The 14,805-nt window shown below is 44.4% G+C and overlaps 1 protein-coding gene across 3 annotated transcripts in view; it reads left to right on the top strand.

Moving 5' to 3' along the window:
• Nucleotides 1-14,805, top strand: part of MEGF6 (multiple EGF like domains 6) — a 372,940-nt gene that overhangs the window by 316,304 nt on the left and 41,831 nt on the right. For all 3 annotated transcript variants that reach the window (XM_083162934.1, XM_083162933.1, XM_083162935.1), the window contains 6 exons: nucleotides 1,362-1,493; nucleotides 8,080-8,208; nucleotides 8,923-9,051; nucleotides 9,881-10,015; nucleotides 12,864-12,998; nucleotides 14,424-14,549. In XM_083162934.1, the coding sequence (XP_083019060.1) occupies nucleotides 1,362-1,493; nucleotides 8,080-8,208; nucleotides 8,923-9,051; nucleotides 9,881-10,015; nucleotides 12,864-12,998; nucleotides 14,424-14,549 (786 nt within the window). The remainder of the gene's footprint in view (nucleotides 1-1,361; nucleotides 1,494-8,079; nucleotides 8,209-8,922; nucleotides 9,052-9,880; nucleotides 10,016-12,863; nucleotides 12,999-14,423; nucleotides 14,550-14,805) is intronic.

Genomic DNA, 14,805 nt, shown 5'->3' with positions numbered 1-14,805 from the left:
CGACACAAAGTGCTGGCGTTTCAAAAGAATGTCAAATTTATTTTAACAATTAATTAAGACTATGAATGGTGGCGGCACTAAAGAACGGTCACTATAGGAAAGGTGGGGTTAAAGATCACTAAGCATACATACAACGCTGGTGACCACTCTCCCTGGTCAGCCACCAGGCCTGGTGGTGATGGCCATCCCCCGGACAGAAGCATGGCCCATGACAACCGATGTCGAGGGAGAGTGCACCCCACTACCTACACACACACAGAGTTCTTAAAGAATGACCGTTCTTTACCGCCGCCGAAGAAGAAGAGAAATAGGGAAGGGTGGGTGGGGCTTCTTGGACAGAGGGTGATCACTCTAACTCGTGATCATTCCTACCCTGTCTAAACCCTCCCCCTGCTCTGATAGGCCTTGTGCCCATCCTCATTAGAATAACATGTGACCAACAGCAGAGTGTACCCTGTGAGAACCCTCAGTGGTTTATGTCACCTCAGGCTTAATCAGCCTTCTGTGTTTCTATCTCTTAGCAGTCCATGTTTTCCAGATCACTAAGCACAGGTGTCTTCGGCAGTGGCTGCTATTTCTTATAGATAAAGACCTAAGCCCCATACACACGGGGCAATTTTAGCCTATATCGCTGGGGATATGGTCCCTGACCGACCATATCCCTGGGTGTACGGGGCGGCGGTCACTAGGAGCTTGCTCCCCGGACTAGCCCGGTACTGTTCAGAGGAGCATGCTCCTGCGACCAGCGGCTTTCTCCTTCAGTGACTCTGTGGTCATCAGTGGTTTATCGCTGAGCGATATTAAGTCAAGATCGCTCAGCGACCAAATCGCACCGTGTGGATGAAGGCTTAGTCCTTATAGTGTCTGGGTCCTAGAGGAGATCCAGAAATGCTGCACTGACAGCTGGGTTAGTAATGGCTGCTGCATCTACTCTAGTACTTTGTGTATAGTCAAGGTAATTCGGGTACAGCGGTTTAAGGGAAAATTAGCTGGAACAATCTTTAGTTTGGGGGTTAGTGTTGGGGAATTATATTAGGGATTGAAGTTGTAGATACTGTATGGCATAGGGGTTTGGCTACAATATAATTATGACCTTTTGACTGTCGAACTTCATAGGGTGCGTATCTCGCCACCAGTATGAGCCTTTGCAGCAGCAGCTGCTCCCCCTGATTGGTCTGATAGCTGACTGACTGCTTGTAGAGGAAGAGATGGAGCCGCTTGCCAGTTACATGTTGAAGAAGGCAGTGGGACTCTCTGCGGGGTCACTTGTCCCAAACTGGGGCAGTCATCTCTGTCTTGTAAAGAAAGAAATAAATGACAGGAAACTTGTTGGTAACCTCTACTTGTTTGGACCGTTCTAGTTTGCTTTGATGGTACATTTGGCCCGGACTGCACGCTGACATGTGATGACTGCCAGAATGATGGAACGTGTAACACGAAGGAGGTTGGCTGTGTGTGCTCTGCTGGATGGACCGGCCTCATTTGCAACCAAAGTAAGACATATACGCCTAATTGAAACCTTAAAGTATTGTCAATAAAGATATATATATATATACTTTGTAGATTCTCATGGTTTGGGACAATCTTTCTATATCTACAACCACAGACAGGGCCTGATTACTGGTTCAGGTGCCCTAGGCTAATACACATGTAGCCCACCCCATCTAATACTTCTAAACACACGTGTATGAGCGCTCAAGGACTCCCCAGTCATACTGCCCATGTGCATGTAACAAAGGTTATACAACTAGCATGTAGGATCTAATGCTGGTGGCGTGTGAAGGAGACTTTGGCTTTAGGCTGCCCAACTGGGGCTGTAGCACAATGTACATAAAGCAAGGGTTCCATCAGTAATACCCCTTTTACACCAAAATCCCGGATCCGATTTCCCAGACCACCTATCTGGTACACAGGTGCAGTCATTACTAGCTGTCACATTTCCCAGACCTAGCTGGTGTACAGGTCTAGTCATTACTAGCTGTCACATTTCCCAGACCACTTAGCTGGTGCACAGGTGCATTCATTACCAACTGTCACATTTCCCAGACCACCTATCTGGTACACAGGTGCAGTCATTACTAGCTGTCACATTTCCCAGACCCCCTAGCTCAGGGCTGGGCAATTGCGGCCCTCCAGATGTTAAGGAACTACACATCCCAGCATGCCTTGCATCAGTTTCAGCATGGCCACATAGCAAAACTCATGCAAAGCATCCTGGGATGTGTAGTTCCTCAACATCTGGGGGGCCGCAATTGCCCAGCCCTGCCCTAGCTGGTGCACAGGTGCATTAATTTACTAACTGTCACATTTCCTAGTCCACCTCGAGGACTGGTGTGTCCACCTTTGTGTTAGATCATTTTCTGCCTTCCTGAACCTCTTGGGGCCATTGAAGCTGTGATATTGCATTGTGTGGCCTGCTCAGCTGCTCTCTCGTATTTTCTGTTCTTTATTTCTTACTTACATCTATCAAATGCTTCTATGCTACTCTATACTTGTGTTTGTTTTGTATCTCCATTATTCTGATGGTCTCCATTATCATTGCTACAGTAAGTATTTACAGAAGTTATTAAACTGCCTAGGCAATCCTAGCTATTTATTTCATATAGTGTTCGGTAAGAGAGTGCCGCAGCATCTGTGTGATAAATAGCTCTACCTGGGGCAGCCAAGTTATTCGATTATAGACCTTTGGGCACAATGCTGGTTATAATCACTGTATTGCTGCGGTTTGGCTATTTAGCTGCATGACTTGTCACTCTTACGTTCAGTGCTGAATTTCTGTTGAGCTAATACCTCGCTTTGCTTCCAGAGTACTTTCCTTATACTTGTACATGTGTTAAAAATAGAAATAATGATGTTTTAAGCTGGTCTGGGGAGTCTTTGTGTATAGTGGCCCTTATTCAGATCTGAGCTCAGTACAAATTTGTTCTCAAAATGGCCAATACCATGTGCACTGCAGGTGGGGCAGATGTAACATGTATAAAGAGATTTATATTTGTGGGAGTTATTTTGTTTCTGTGCAAGGTAAATTCTGGCTGCATTATATTTACACTGCAATTTAGATTTCAGTTTCAACACACCCCACCCAAATTTAACTCTCTATACACGTTACATCTGCCCCACCTGCAGTGCACATGGTTTTGCCCATTTTGAGAACAAGTTTGTACTGGGATCAGATCTGAATAAGGGCCAATGAGTTTTAGTTGTACGTTTCAGGACGTTTCACCCTGGTTCAGTTTCAGCTTTCCCACTGGTACGATCCAAGACCCGGATCCAAACCGTGTTATTGAGAGAAGCTGTCTCTTTTTGGTATTGCAGGTCGGGTTTCCAGGAATTCTGTGAACTTTTGCCGTTTCCAATGAAAACATTTTAGTTGGTTCCTCTTATTTTGTTTGTAGTCATTCTTCAAACTCTTTCGAGTGGAGCAATGATTTTGCCATTTTCGAATACAATTAATTTATGGCATTGTAGCTATTGTCACCAAAAACGATGATAATCAGCAATTTTATACCTGCTCACATGTTCAGCTGCCTTATCCATCTCCAGTTTTAAGTTGTTTGTGCGAAGATGACTAAGAAAGAATTCTAGTAATAAACATGATGGTTGTTGTACGTATGTGTTATAGAGGAGAGTTTTATGTGTATTTTCTTCTTGTGTCTATTGCAGTTAGTTTTTGTATTGCAAAATTTCAGAGCTCTGATTGGTCTATTCATGTGAACACTCGAATAATCTCATTGGCTGCAGCTTAGTCTAGACCTGTGATTGTCTTGATTGGTTAAAGGTTAGTTCAGCCTTTTTTTTCATGTGGTAATGTTCTGATTGGCTAAAGGTAGGTCTCTGAATGTTATTCTCTAATTGGCTAATTGGCTACTACTAGTCTCTAATTGGCTACTAGTTGTATTGGCACTACAAAATGGAATTCTTCTATTGGGAGCTGTGAGTTGAAACTTCTAAGCTTACTTGTTGGATGCTAATAACTGTGTAAGATTGGCAGTTTCATCTTGAGAGCTGTGTAAAATATTTGCCTACAAAGAAACAAATCTATCATTTGTAGATGATAGTAGTTAGTTGCTAATACATTGCTATGGTACCTATTGGAGGTCGATCAAGACACATTTTGTATCTTTTATCATTAGTAATCTTTATTGAATTTGTGAAAAGTTAATAGGTGGTTGTGGGCGAGGGACTCAGAAAAATGGAAGTGCGGAGGGTGTTAAGGCACAAAGATACAATATAGATGGGGATACGGTTGTTAGGTTGACACTATGAAGGTCGACCACTAAAGGTTGACACATAAAATAGCTTGACATGGCTAAGGTCGAACAGGTTGGAATGTCAACACAAGCATTAGGTCGACCTGAGTTTTTCACAATTTTTTTTTTATGTCGTGCTGCCAGGCGGCATTTCATCCCCCCCCCCCATCCACTAGGGCAGGGATCCTCAATCTATTTGCTCTGGGACCCCATCAGACAATAAAAATAATGACAGGACCCCAGCAAGTGACTACAGAAGGTCATCACATCACATGTGTGGTCAGCAGACAGCACATACATGGCAGCATTGTGGATGCACAAACTGATGGGAGGAGTCTGAAGTAACCGACCATTCAACAGATTTTCCAGACTCCTTGAATCACTGACTGAGATTAGCAAAGTCATCAGCCTGATGGCCAGTAACATGGAGTCGGGACCCACTTTGGGGTCAGGACCCACAGTTTGAGAACCGCTGCACTAGAGCATGGAAGGACAATAGTGAGCCGAGTGCAGGGAGGCACTGTGACCAAAGCATGGCATGCCTGCCATGGGAGGGGACACATATGGTGCCAATGTCAACTAATGTCGAAAATTGAGACAAAAAATATGTGAAAAACTCATGTCGGCATTCCCATTGTCAACTGAATGCTTGTGCCGACCTTCTGATCCTGTCGATCTATTTCATGAATTGACCTAAGCTATGTTGACCTTCATTGTTTGACCCTGTAACCCATACCCGATAGATGTATGAATGTAACACATACAGTATAATATATGTAATATACTGTATATGTATAAAATATAAATATGGAAATATAAATGTATAAAGATATATCAAAAGCAGAAACCAATGAAGCAAAGCAAGGTTCAGATTATTACAAGACCTCAATAAGGTGTTGTATTGGGAGTGGCCATTTTATAAGGGGAAACTCCGCTTTGGAGGTACTGAGCAGGTCGAGCTTGATGGCCTTGGTCTCCTTGGAAGTCAACACTGAGATGTGACCAAGTTGGCTAGTTCCGTCCCATAAGATCTGTCCATGTGTCCACATTGGCGATGGCAGGACCTGTCTCATTGGTGCCTCCAGTCTAGATTATGTATGATATAAAGTTGTGATAAGACTTTTGCTACTCTACAGGTCAGGACCTGGAATGTTCAAATTCCTCTTGATATTTGTGTTACATCAGCATAATGCCATTTTCCTGGTAGTAACCTTAAAGGCCAATCACTGCTAGTTCACGGGAGCGTTTTTATGACGTTTACATTTAATGGTTTTATTCTGCTTAAAAATAAGTAAGTTACTATTCGGCTTAGTGCGGAAGAGGATGGAAGTATTTCGCAATAGACTGCAGGAGAACATACCTCGGCCCATTAGCATTGTGCCTGACTCTTGTTCCACATAGCAAACTCATCAATCATAAGTGAATTCCTAAGACACGTGTTTGCTGTGATTGTCCCGGTTCATGTTGCCGAGCGCTGTATATTTGTGTTCTAAGCAAACATAATTGCGTATTTGAAATAATTGGCAGAATTCGCAACAAATTACAGTAAGTTTAGCGTGAACATATTTTGTTGTCTTATAAGCGCTAACGTGCTTCCTGCAGAAAATAAGATGTTTCCAAGGTAGAGCATGGATTCTTCATAAATGATTTCCAGATGCTCAGTTCTTGTATTCCTTACAGGACCAATTCCCCTTATTACTACAGGGCTTCCTGTCACTTACTGTAGCCCTGTGCAACACGGCCAGGCTGCTCTTTGTCTCTCCTTATACCTACTGTAAGCCAGTAGGGAGATGCCCACAATAAGGCCACCTGGGGACGTGGTCTCAGACAACGAGCTCTTCTATGGTAGGGGACAAGAACAAAATAAAAATAATAACTAATTAAAAGCCCATCAAAATGACAGGTTCTGCAATGTACTTTCACTTTGAGCTGTGACAATCAGAACCACCAATAGGGGGGTGCTGTGGGTTCAGCTGTCTCGGGACTCGGCCTCTGGAAGGGCCCGAGCATCTCATTTTGCCCACTGCAACCCCCGACTGCCTCCGCTACGCTGCACACATTGCGCTGAACAAAGCAAGTCCCTGAGCGCAGGCTTATTCATCCCAGGACGCCGGTGGCCAATTAAAATGCTGCACTGGCTTTTGAGCCAATCAGAGCTCGTGTACCGGCAGCCAATTGGAGCAGCTGCCGGTACGCGAGCTCTGATTGGCTCAGCAGCCGGTGCTGCATTTTAATTGGCCGCCAGCATCCTGAGTTGAAGAAGCCTGCGCTTCCGCCTGCAGCTCAGCGGAAGAGGAAATGGGGAAGCAGGAGCCAGGTTACAGCAAGTCAGGTGGGTAGAGGAGGCGGGGCCCAGGCTGGAAATGAATCCCAGGCTACAAAATTCCTTTGTATGTCAGGCAATACCTTAATAAGCTAAGTCTACACTACTCAAATTCATGGTTGCCTACTTTCTGGCTGCCCACTCTGAGAGAAGGTAGCCAGTTCAGTGAGGCAAGGGGGCAGGGTTGCTGATGGGACAGGGGATGTGTCACAGTCTGACATCATGTTTTAGGTCATTGCTCCCTCTCCTGAGGCCACTCCCACTCTCCGTGGTGTGTTGCCACTGCGTGTCAAAGCTGCAGCCAGAACACACAGAGACACGCCGCGGCTGGCATTTAACAGGACTGCCGCAACGCCATGACGCTCTTACAGAACCCGTCCTGGCACTTCGTGACTGGCGCGTGGGCAGTCACAGTTTATTGCTATGCAGCTAAAAAAAAAAACGGGAGTATCTGGGGTATTCCCGGGAGACTCACGCTAAATGTGGGCGGGTAGGCAACCCTCAAATTCCATTGCACTACAGTTGGAAACAGTGATAAAACTGGGTAGATACAGTCAAAACAGTAGAAGGGCCCTGCTCACAAGCTTACAATCTATAGGATTTCGTGGTCAGCGCCATTCCTAGGTCAATGGAGTCTTAGAGTCAAGTCTGACTTTTTAATGGAGCCCTCTGGGAGGTCACGGGGGGAGGTCCAAGAATAGAACTACTCCAAACTAGTGTGGCTGTTTTTCAGCAGGAACTCTGAACCTCTAATTAAATATGACATCATTGGGACCTGATCTGGGCCAAAATGTACTTTCCATTAGATAACTTTCTTTCTAAATACAATATATACATCTCTCTCTCTCTCTCTCTCTCTCTCTCGCGCGCTCTCGCTCTCTCTCTCTCTTCAAACCCCCCCCCCACTTGGTAGAACTGTCCACTCACCTGGAAGGACTCGCCAAACTCAGGACCCTATGTGTCCTAGAATGTAATCCATGTGTTCGTTTAATGCTGAAGTTTTCTAGAAGCTGTACAATCCAGTGATTAGGAGATTCTGGGCAACTGGAAACCCGCCCAAGGTGCGCCCCTGTACATTAATTGGTCTCTGAATAAATAATCCCAGTTTGTGTGTTTGTGCCTGTTGTAGGTAAATGACTGAAGCTCTGCAGGCTGTTTCTGTCTTACTCCCCCATGTCCTTTAATTTGCAGTTTACATTGCATCCTGTACATAGAGGGAGGGGGGGGGGGAGGGGCACCTTCATCTATAGTCACCATGCTGTGCCGCTTCTATCTTCTCCCGTATGGCAGTATTTATTTATACTGAAGGAAGCTGCAGGAGTTATGTTTTCTGTTTGCAAACTTTGATAAATGAACCCTTTCCTTGTACTGAAGGTTCTATAAACAGTGTATTAAAGGGACCAGATTACAGGAACAGATTACATGCTGGATGAATTAGACCTATCACCGTACACTGTTGATTTATTGACGTTAATCTCTGATTTTATTTTCCCCTTTGGGATGTAGCTTGTCCTGAAGGCACATACGGCCTGAACTGCAGCCTGAATTGTAATTGTAAGAACGGAGGGACGTGTGACCCCATTACCGGCCGATGCCGCTGCCCCCAAGGAGTGAGTGGGGAGTTCTGCGAAGATGGTAGGTACCCTGCCGACAGCATGGGTGCACTGATCAGGGTGACATTTTGGCAAATAATCCCTGCTACTAATTAACGCAAAGAAATCACTGTTCACACCCAATCAAAAATTCTGTGAGTGGCTGTCAGCATGCTGATCGGTGATTGGCTGGAGCAATACACCAATCAGAGTTCTGACAGTAAGTCACTGTAAGGAAGCAAGTGGAGAGACCACACAGGACCGCAGGAAGGGTGTATTCTGATATTTTATAAATGGTTCCCATGATTGCGTGTGTGTATGGTCCCCAGTTCTTTGCTATGCCCAGGGCCTACAATGCTGGTAAGATGGCCCAATTACCACTCATTGAACACACTGAAGGACCACTTATATCATGGCTGGACAGACTACAGCAGTCAATGGGCTGTATTCAATTGTCATATTGCACCAGATCTTTCATATAAAATGACAGGAGATCATGGGGAGATATGCAGTTGATGTTTATTCTTTTTGCGCACATTGTGCTTGTTAAGGTCAGGTTTAGCCAATGCATAATGGAATTTGAATGCCAACCGACTGTTTTCATGCAACAGAGAAACTCTGAGAGCAATAATAATGACGCCCGTTGCCTAGCCTTGTCCGGCGTTCCTCACAGTGCATTTCGTTCCGTGCAGACAGTACACACCAGAATGAAGACAATTGATCACTTAGCATTCAGAAGTTATTCCTTTCATTCTAGGTTGCCCAAAAGGATATTTTGGAAAGAACTGTAAGAAGAAGTGTAACTGCGCCCACAAGGGGAGATGCCACAAGACCCACGGAGCCTGTCTGTGTGACGCCGGTCTCTATGGCCGCTATTGTCACTTAGGTGAGGGAGCGTACTGCATGTTCTACTACACGGGGGAATCTCCATGACACTCAGCCCTATTCAGAATAATTTATTTAACTTTGTGTATACAGTCTCCCTTGTGCTTGTTGCCTCAAAGGCATAGTTCAGTATATTTTTATTTCATTTGAGATTAAAAAACCCAGTTTGGCTTATCAGAATGTTAGATGTCTTTGTTCTGTTACTATTTTGCTCACTATGTCCAGAAATTAAGCTTCCTTTTATCCCCCTTTATAATGAACCCATCCATTACACAGAAGCAGGCGGCCATTTTATCAGCTGCACCAGAAGTCATTTATTTATTATTTGTTAACAGTTTCTTATATAGCGCACACATAGTCCGCAGCGCTTTACAGAGTATAGTTGAACATTCACATCAGTCCCTGCCCCAGTGGAGCTTACAATCTATATTCCCTACCACATGTACATGCACACACAGACATTCTAGGGTTAATTTTTGTTGGAAGCCAATTAACCTACCAGTATATTTTTGGATTGTGGGAGGAAACCGGAGTACCCGGAGGAAACCCACGCAAGTACGGGGAGAATATACAATCTCCGCACAGTTAGAGCCATAATGGGAATCAAACCCATGACCTCAGCGCTGTGAGGCAGTGATGCTAACCATTACACCATCCGTGCTGCATGAGAATGTGTGACATTAAATATCACAGCGATTACTGTAGGTCAGCCAGCCTGTAATGGCTGACAGCAGCTCCGTGTGTGTGATGCACTAGTACACTTTGGTACATTACCTCACAAATTGCATTTTTGTCAACTAATTAACCATAAATTGCATCTGCTTTTTTAGTTTGCCCAAAATGGACGCATGGGCCTGGGTGCTCAAGAGAATGTACCTGCGTGCAGAGCAACACCCTGGAGTGTGGTAAAAAAGATGGGGTGTGTACCTGTAAGCCGGGATACTATGGAGCATCCTGCCAAGCAAGTATGTCTGATGTCAAAGTATGTCTGATGTCACAAATTTGTGTTTTTGTTTTTTAACGGACAACAAGATGGTGGAGCGGCCATTTTTGCTTAGTTCCAGACATGCAACATTAACTTGCATAGAGATATTTGTTAATCTATTTACACATAATTTTAAGCAGTACAAAAAATGTATGACCCAGCTAATTAAGTCTGTCTCTGCAAAGCTACTGTCTAGTATAATTACTATTATTAATTGTGGCAATAACCCCTTGTTTTCTGGTTTTCAGAAACTTTTTTTTTGAGCTGATAGAAGTATGATTGCTCACTTGCCAGTATGGTTACCTACCGGCTATGTGGGCCCTTCTTGAATAATCATGTGTAATGACACGCATCAGTCTCTGTATTCTGGAAAAAAAAACAAATTGATCATTCTGACGTACAGGAAATGTGCATTACATTGTTTTATTTACATTCCTGTAATAGGACGATGTTTACAGATAATTACTCTTCTGTTTAAAAAAACTATTTAAATGCTTCCGCTCTAAAGTTCGTTATGCTTGCAGTAAACTACACGTTAAACCTATAGACACAGTCATTAAAGTGTACACTCACAGATATACTGTACACTGGTGTATAATCATGTATATAGTGTATACAGTACTTACGGATATAGTATGTACTCACAAATATAGTATATGGTGTATAATCATGTATATAGTATATACAGTACTTACATATATCGTAGTAGATAGTGTACAATCACAGATGTAGCAGCAGATGGTGTACACTCACGGATGTAGCAGTAGATGGTGTGCACTCACGGATGTAGCAATAGATGGTGTGCACTCACGGATGTAGCAGTAGATGGTGTACACTCACGGATGTAGCAGTAGATGGTGTACACTCACGGATGTAGCAGTAGATGGTGTACACTCACGGATGTAGCAGTAGATGGTGTACACTCACGTATGTAGCAGTAGATGGTGTACACTCACGGATGTAGCAGTAGATAGTGTACACTCACGGATGTAGCAGTAGATGGTGTACACTCACGGATGTAGCAGTAGATGGTGTACACTCACGGATGTAATAGTAGGAGAGAGTGTACACTCGCAGATGTAGCAGTAGATGGTGTACAATCACAGATGTAGCAGAAGATGGTGTACACTCACGGATGTAGCAAAAGATGGTGTGCACTCACTGATGTAGCAGTAGATGGTGTACACTCACGGATGTAGCAGTAGATGGTGTACACTCACGGATGTAGCAGTAGATGGTGTACACTCACGGATGTAGCAGTAGATGGTGTACACTCACGGATGTAGCAGTAGATGGTGTACACTCACGGATGTAGCAGTAGATGGTGTACACTCACGGATGTAGCAGTAGATGGTGTACACTCACGGATGTAGCAGTAGATGGTGTACACTTACTGATGTAGCAGTAGATGGTGTACACTCACGGATGTAATAGTAGGAGAGAGTGTACACTCATGGATGTAGCAGTAGATCATGTACACTCACGGATGTAGCAGTAGATAGTGTATACTGCGGGTGTAGCAGTAGATGGTGTACACTCACAGATGTAGCAGTAGATAGTTTATACTGCGGGTGTAGCAGTAGATGGTGTATACTTGCGGGTGTAGCAGTAGATGGTGTACACTCGTGGATGTAGCAGTAGATCGTGTATACTCACGGATGTAGCAGTAGATAGTGTATACTGCGGGTGTAGCAGTAGATGGTGTATACTTGCGGGTGTAGCAGTAGATGGTGTACACTCGTGGATGTAGCAGTAGATGGTGTATACTTGCGGATGTAGCAGTAGATGGTGTGCACTCGTGGATGTAGCAGTAGATAGTGTATACTCACAGATGTAGCAGTAGATGGTGTACACCAGGCATGTCCAAACTATGGCCCTCCAGCTGTTGTGAAACTACGAGTCCCATCATGCCTTACCACAGTTTTGCTATTAGGGAATGCTAAAACTATGACAAGGCATGCTGGGGTGTGTAGTTTCACTACAGCTGGAGGGCCAGAGTTTGGACATGCCTGGTGTACACTCATGGATGTAACAGTAGATAGTGTACACCTGCGGATGTAGAAGCAGATAGTGTATACCTACGGATGTAGCAGCAGATAGTGTACACCCGCGGATGTAGCAGTAGATAGTGTATACCGGCAGATGTAGCAATAGATACTGTACACTCACCGATGTAGTAGTAGGAGATAGTGTACACTCACGTATGTAGCAGTAGATGGTGTACACTCGCGGATGTAGCAGTAGATAGTGTACACTCACGGATGTAATGGTATATATTGTACACTAATGCCATATAACCGGAAGAAATCTATCCGGTGTGGACACAGGACAGCATAGGATTTAGCGTACATGTCACCTGAACACTGCTGGGTAATTGTTGTGACAGATAATGATCTGTAGAAGCTGGTGCATTGTTTCCACACAGTAGCTAAAAAATAGGAGAATCTTTATACTGGAACAAACAAAACCAGTCAGTGACTTGTATTTGGCAACCTGCCCCAATTACAGCTACGATTAGGTTTCCAAAAAATAATAATTCCTAAACTTAAAATGACCCAGAAACTGAATGCAGGTATCAGTATTACGTACAGACAGCCAATCTGTTCATGGCACTACCTCTGCTGGCTACGTACGTGCCAGACTCCTTCTCTTGGAATGGTCAGGGGCAGATAAATATACGTAGATACAGCAGTCTACCTTCGTCAGCGATGTCAATGTCGCCGTTTTGTGCTTCTGGGGATTGGAAAGTCATCTCTGTGGTGTAGAACTGTACAGAGGAACAGTGAGGTCGGGGACTTGGTTTATTAACAGTTTCTTTCTATTACTAGAATGTGATGCTGGATTTTATGGCGTCGGCTGCAGGAGTAAATGTACCTGCCGACACAGCGTATCCTGTGACCACACAACTGGGAGATGCCTGACGCTGTGTCCAGAAGGCTACCAGGGGGAAGACTGTGAACAAGGTAACAGGGCTCCCCCATCACATAGACATAGACTGGAAATTTATCGTGTTCTGGATCTCAGGACATGGACCCAGACAGGTCTATCCCTGTGAAGTCTAAAGCAATCACTATTGAACCCAGCAGAACGCAAAGAGCATGCATGAGTCTACCAATCATGCATGCATTACCAGGGAGGGTCCCTCTCTATATAAAAAAAAGGTACTTGTTTCCTAGCAGGGCGCCCAGATTTCCTACGTACGCTCAGTAGTTAATTTATTTACTGCACCCTGAGTGAAATCGCATTGCATGCAGCGGTGTAGCTAGGTGCCATGGTGCCCGGAGCAAGGACATGTTTTGCAATAGCATCCCAAATACAGTACCCGGTGATTAATAATGGCCCCCTCGACAGCCACCGCTTAGTACAGATCCGTGGAATAGACCAAGAATTGTAAACAGATGGATGAGGAAAGTTTTCTAGTGAAGTTTAGCAAATCATTCTTTATAGCTCTGTGAGGTAATATTGATTATATGTATGTTACACTTTGCTCAGTATAATGCCAATTTAATTAAAATGCTTTATCCATTTTGTTAACATAGACCCGGCAGCAAAACTAAACCCAAACTTTTTTTTTTTAATTACTAAGTTGTGAAAGTATCTAATAAAGTCTTTAGGGGCTAATTGTGTCGGATCTGAGGTGAGCAATACTCTTACTGATGAGATGTTCCACCCCCCGTAATCTGTTATACATCTCACTCCCGAATATATTCAATTATAAATCGCCACAGGACACACTTGATTGTATTCAGAGGAATATGTTGAGGTTATTGGTTAATACCTCAATGCTTATTTGTTTCAGAATACATTATTGTTTCTGGTGCAAGATATAAGGTTAAAGCGCCTCCATCAATGGCACAGTGTGGGGTCCGTATTTACAAACACCGCAGCCTGTTGCTATACTAGGAGCTGGTGGTAACGCTGAGGCGAGGTATTTGCTGAGGCATGAGGCGAGGTATTTGCTGAGGCATGAGGCGAGGTATTTGCTGAGGCATGAGGCGAGGTATTTGCTGAGGCATGAGGCGAGGTATTTGCTGAGGCATGAGGCGAGGTATTTGCTGAGGCATGAGGCGAGGTATTTGCTGAGGCATGAGGCGAGGTATTTGCTGAGGCATGAGGCGAGGTATTTGCTGAGGCATGAGGTGAGGTATTTGCTGAGGCATGAGGCAAGGTATTTGCTGAGGCATGAGGCAAGGTATTTGCTGAGGCATGAGGCTAGGTATTGCTGAGGCATGAGGCGAGGTATTTGCTGAGGCATGAGGCGAGGTATTTGCTGAGGCGTGAGGCGAGGTATAGCTGAGGCATGGGGTGATAGTTGTCCTGTTTCTGACGTTGTACTTGCGGTTTTGTATGTTAACATGCCTGTTTTGTGTTTCCCTGCAACGTTGCAGCGTGTCCGGCAGGAACATATGGACTGAACTGCGAGAGGGCGTGTTCCTGTGGCGGAGCGCCCTGTAATCACATAAATGGGACGTGCATTTGCCCAGCCGGCAAGACCGGATCAGACTGCACTGAAGGTGAGGGGGTGACCTACATAAAGTACTTATTGTAAAGATTCACATTACTTTATGTCACCAGATTGTGTTTGGTGTTATTAATTTGCACAGTAAAAAGGTTGTCATGGAAAAGGTCGACATGGTCGAACGTTCAACACAAGCAAAAGGTCATGAAACCGGACAACATGAGTTTATTTTGTGTCTGTCAACGTAGGTTGACATGGATACTGTATAAGTGTCCACCCACTGTTATGGTAAAATATGAACAAGTCCTTTA

The sequence above is a fragment of the Crinia signifera genome, chromosome 19, assembly GCF_055691185.1.
Source record: "Crinia signifera chromosome 19, ASM5569118v1, whole genome shotgun sequence".
NCBI lineage: Eukaryota > Metazoa > Chordata > Amphibia > Anura > Myobatrachidae > Crinia > Crinia signifera.
The sequence above is the reverse complement of the archived record's forward strand: the minus strand, read 5'-3'. Positions and strand labels throughout refer to the sequence as shown.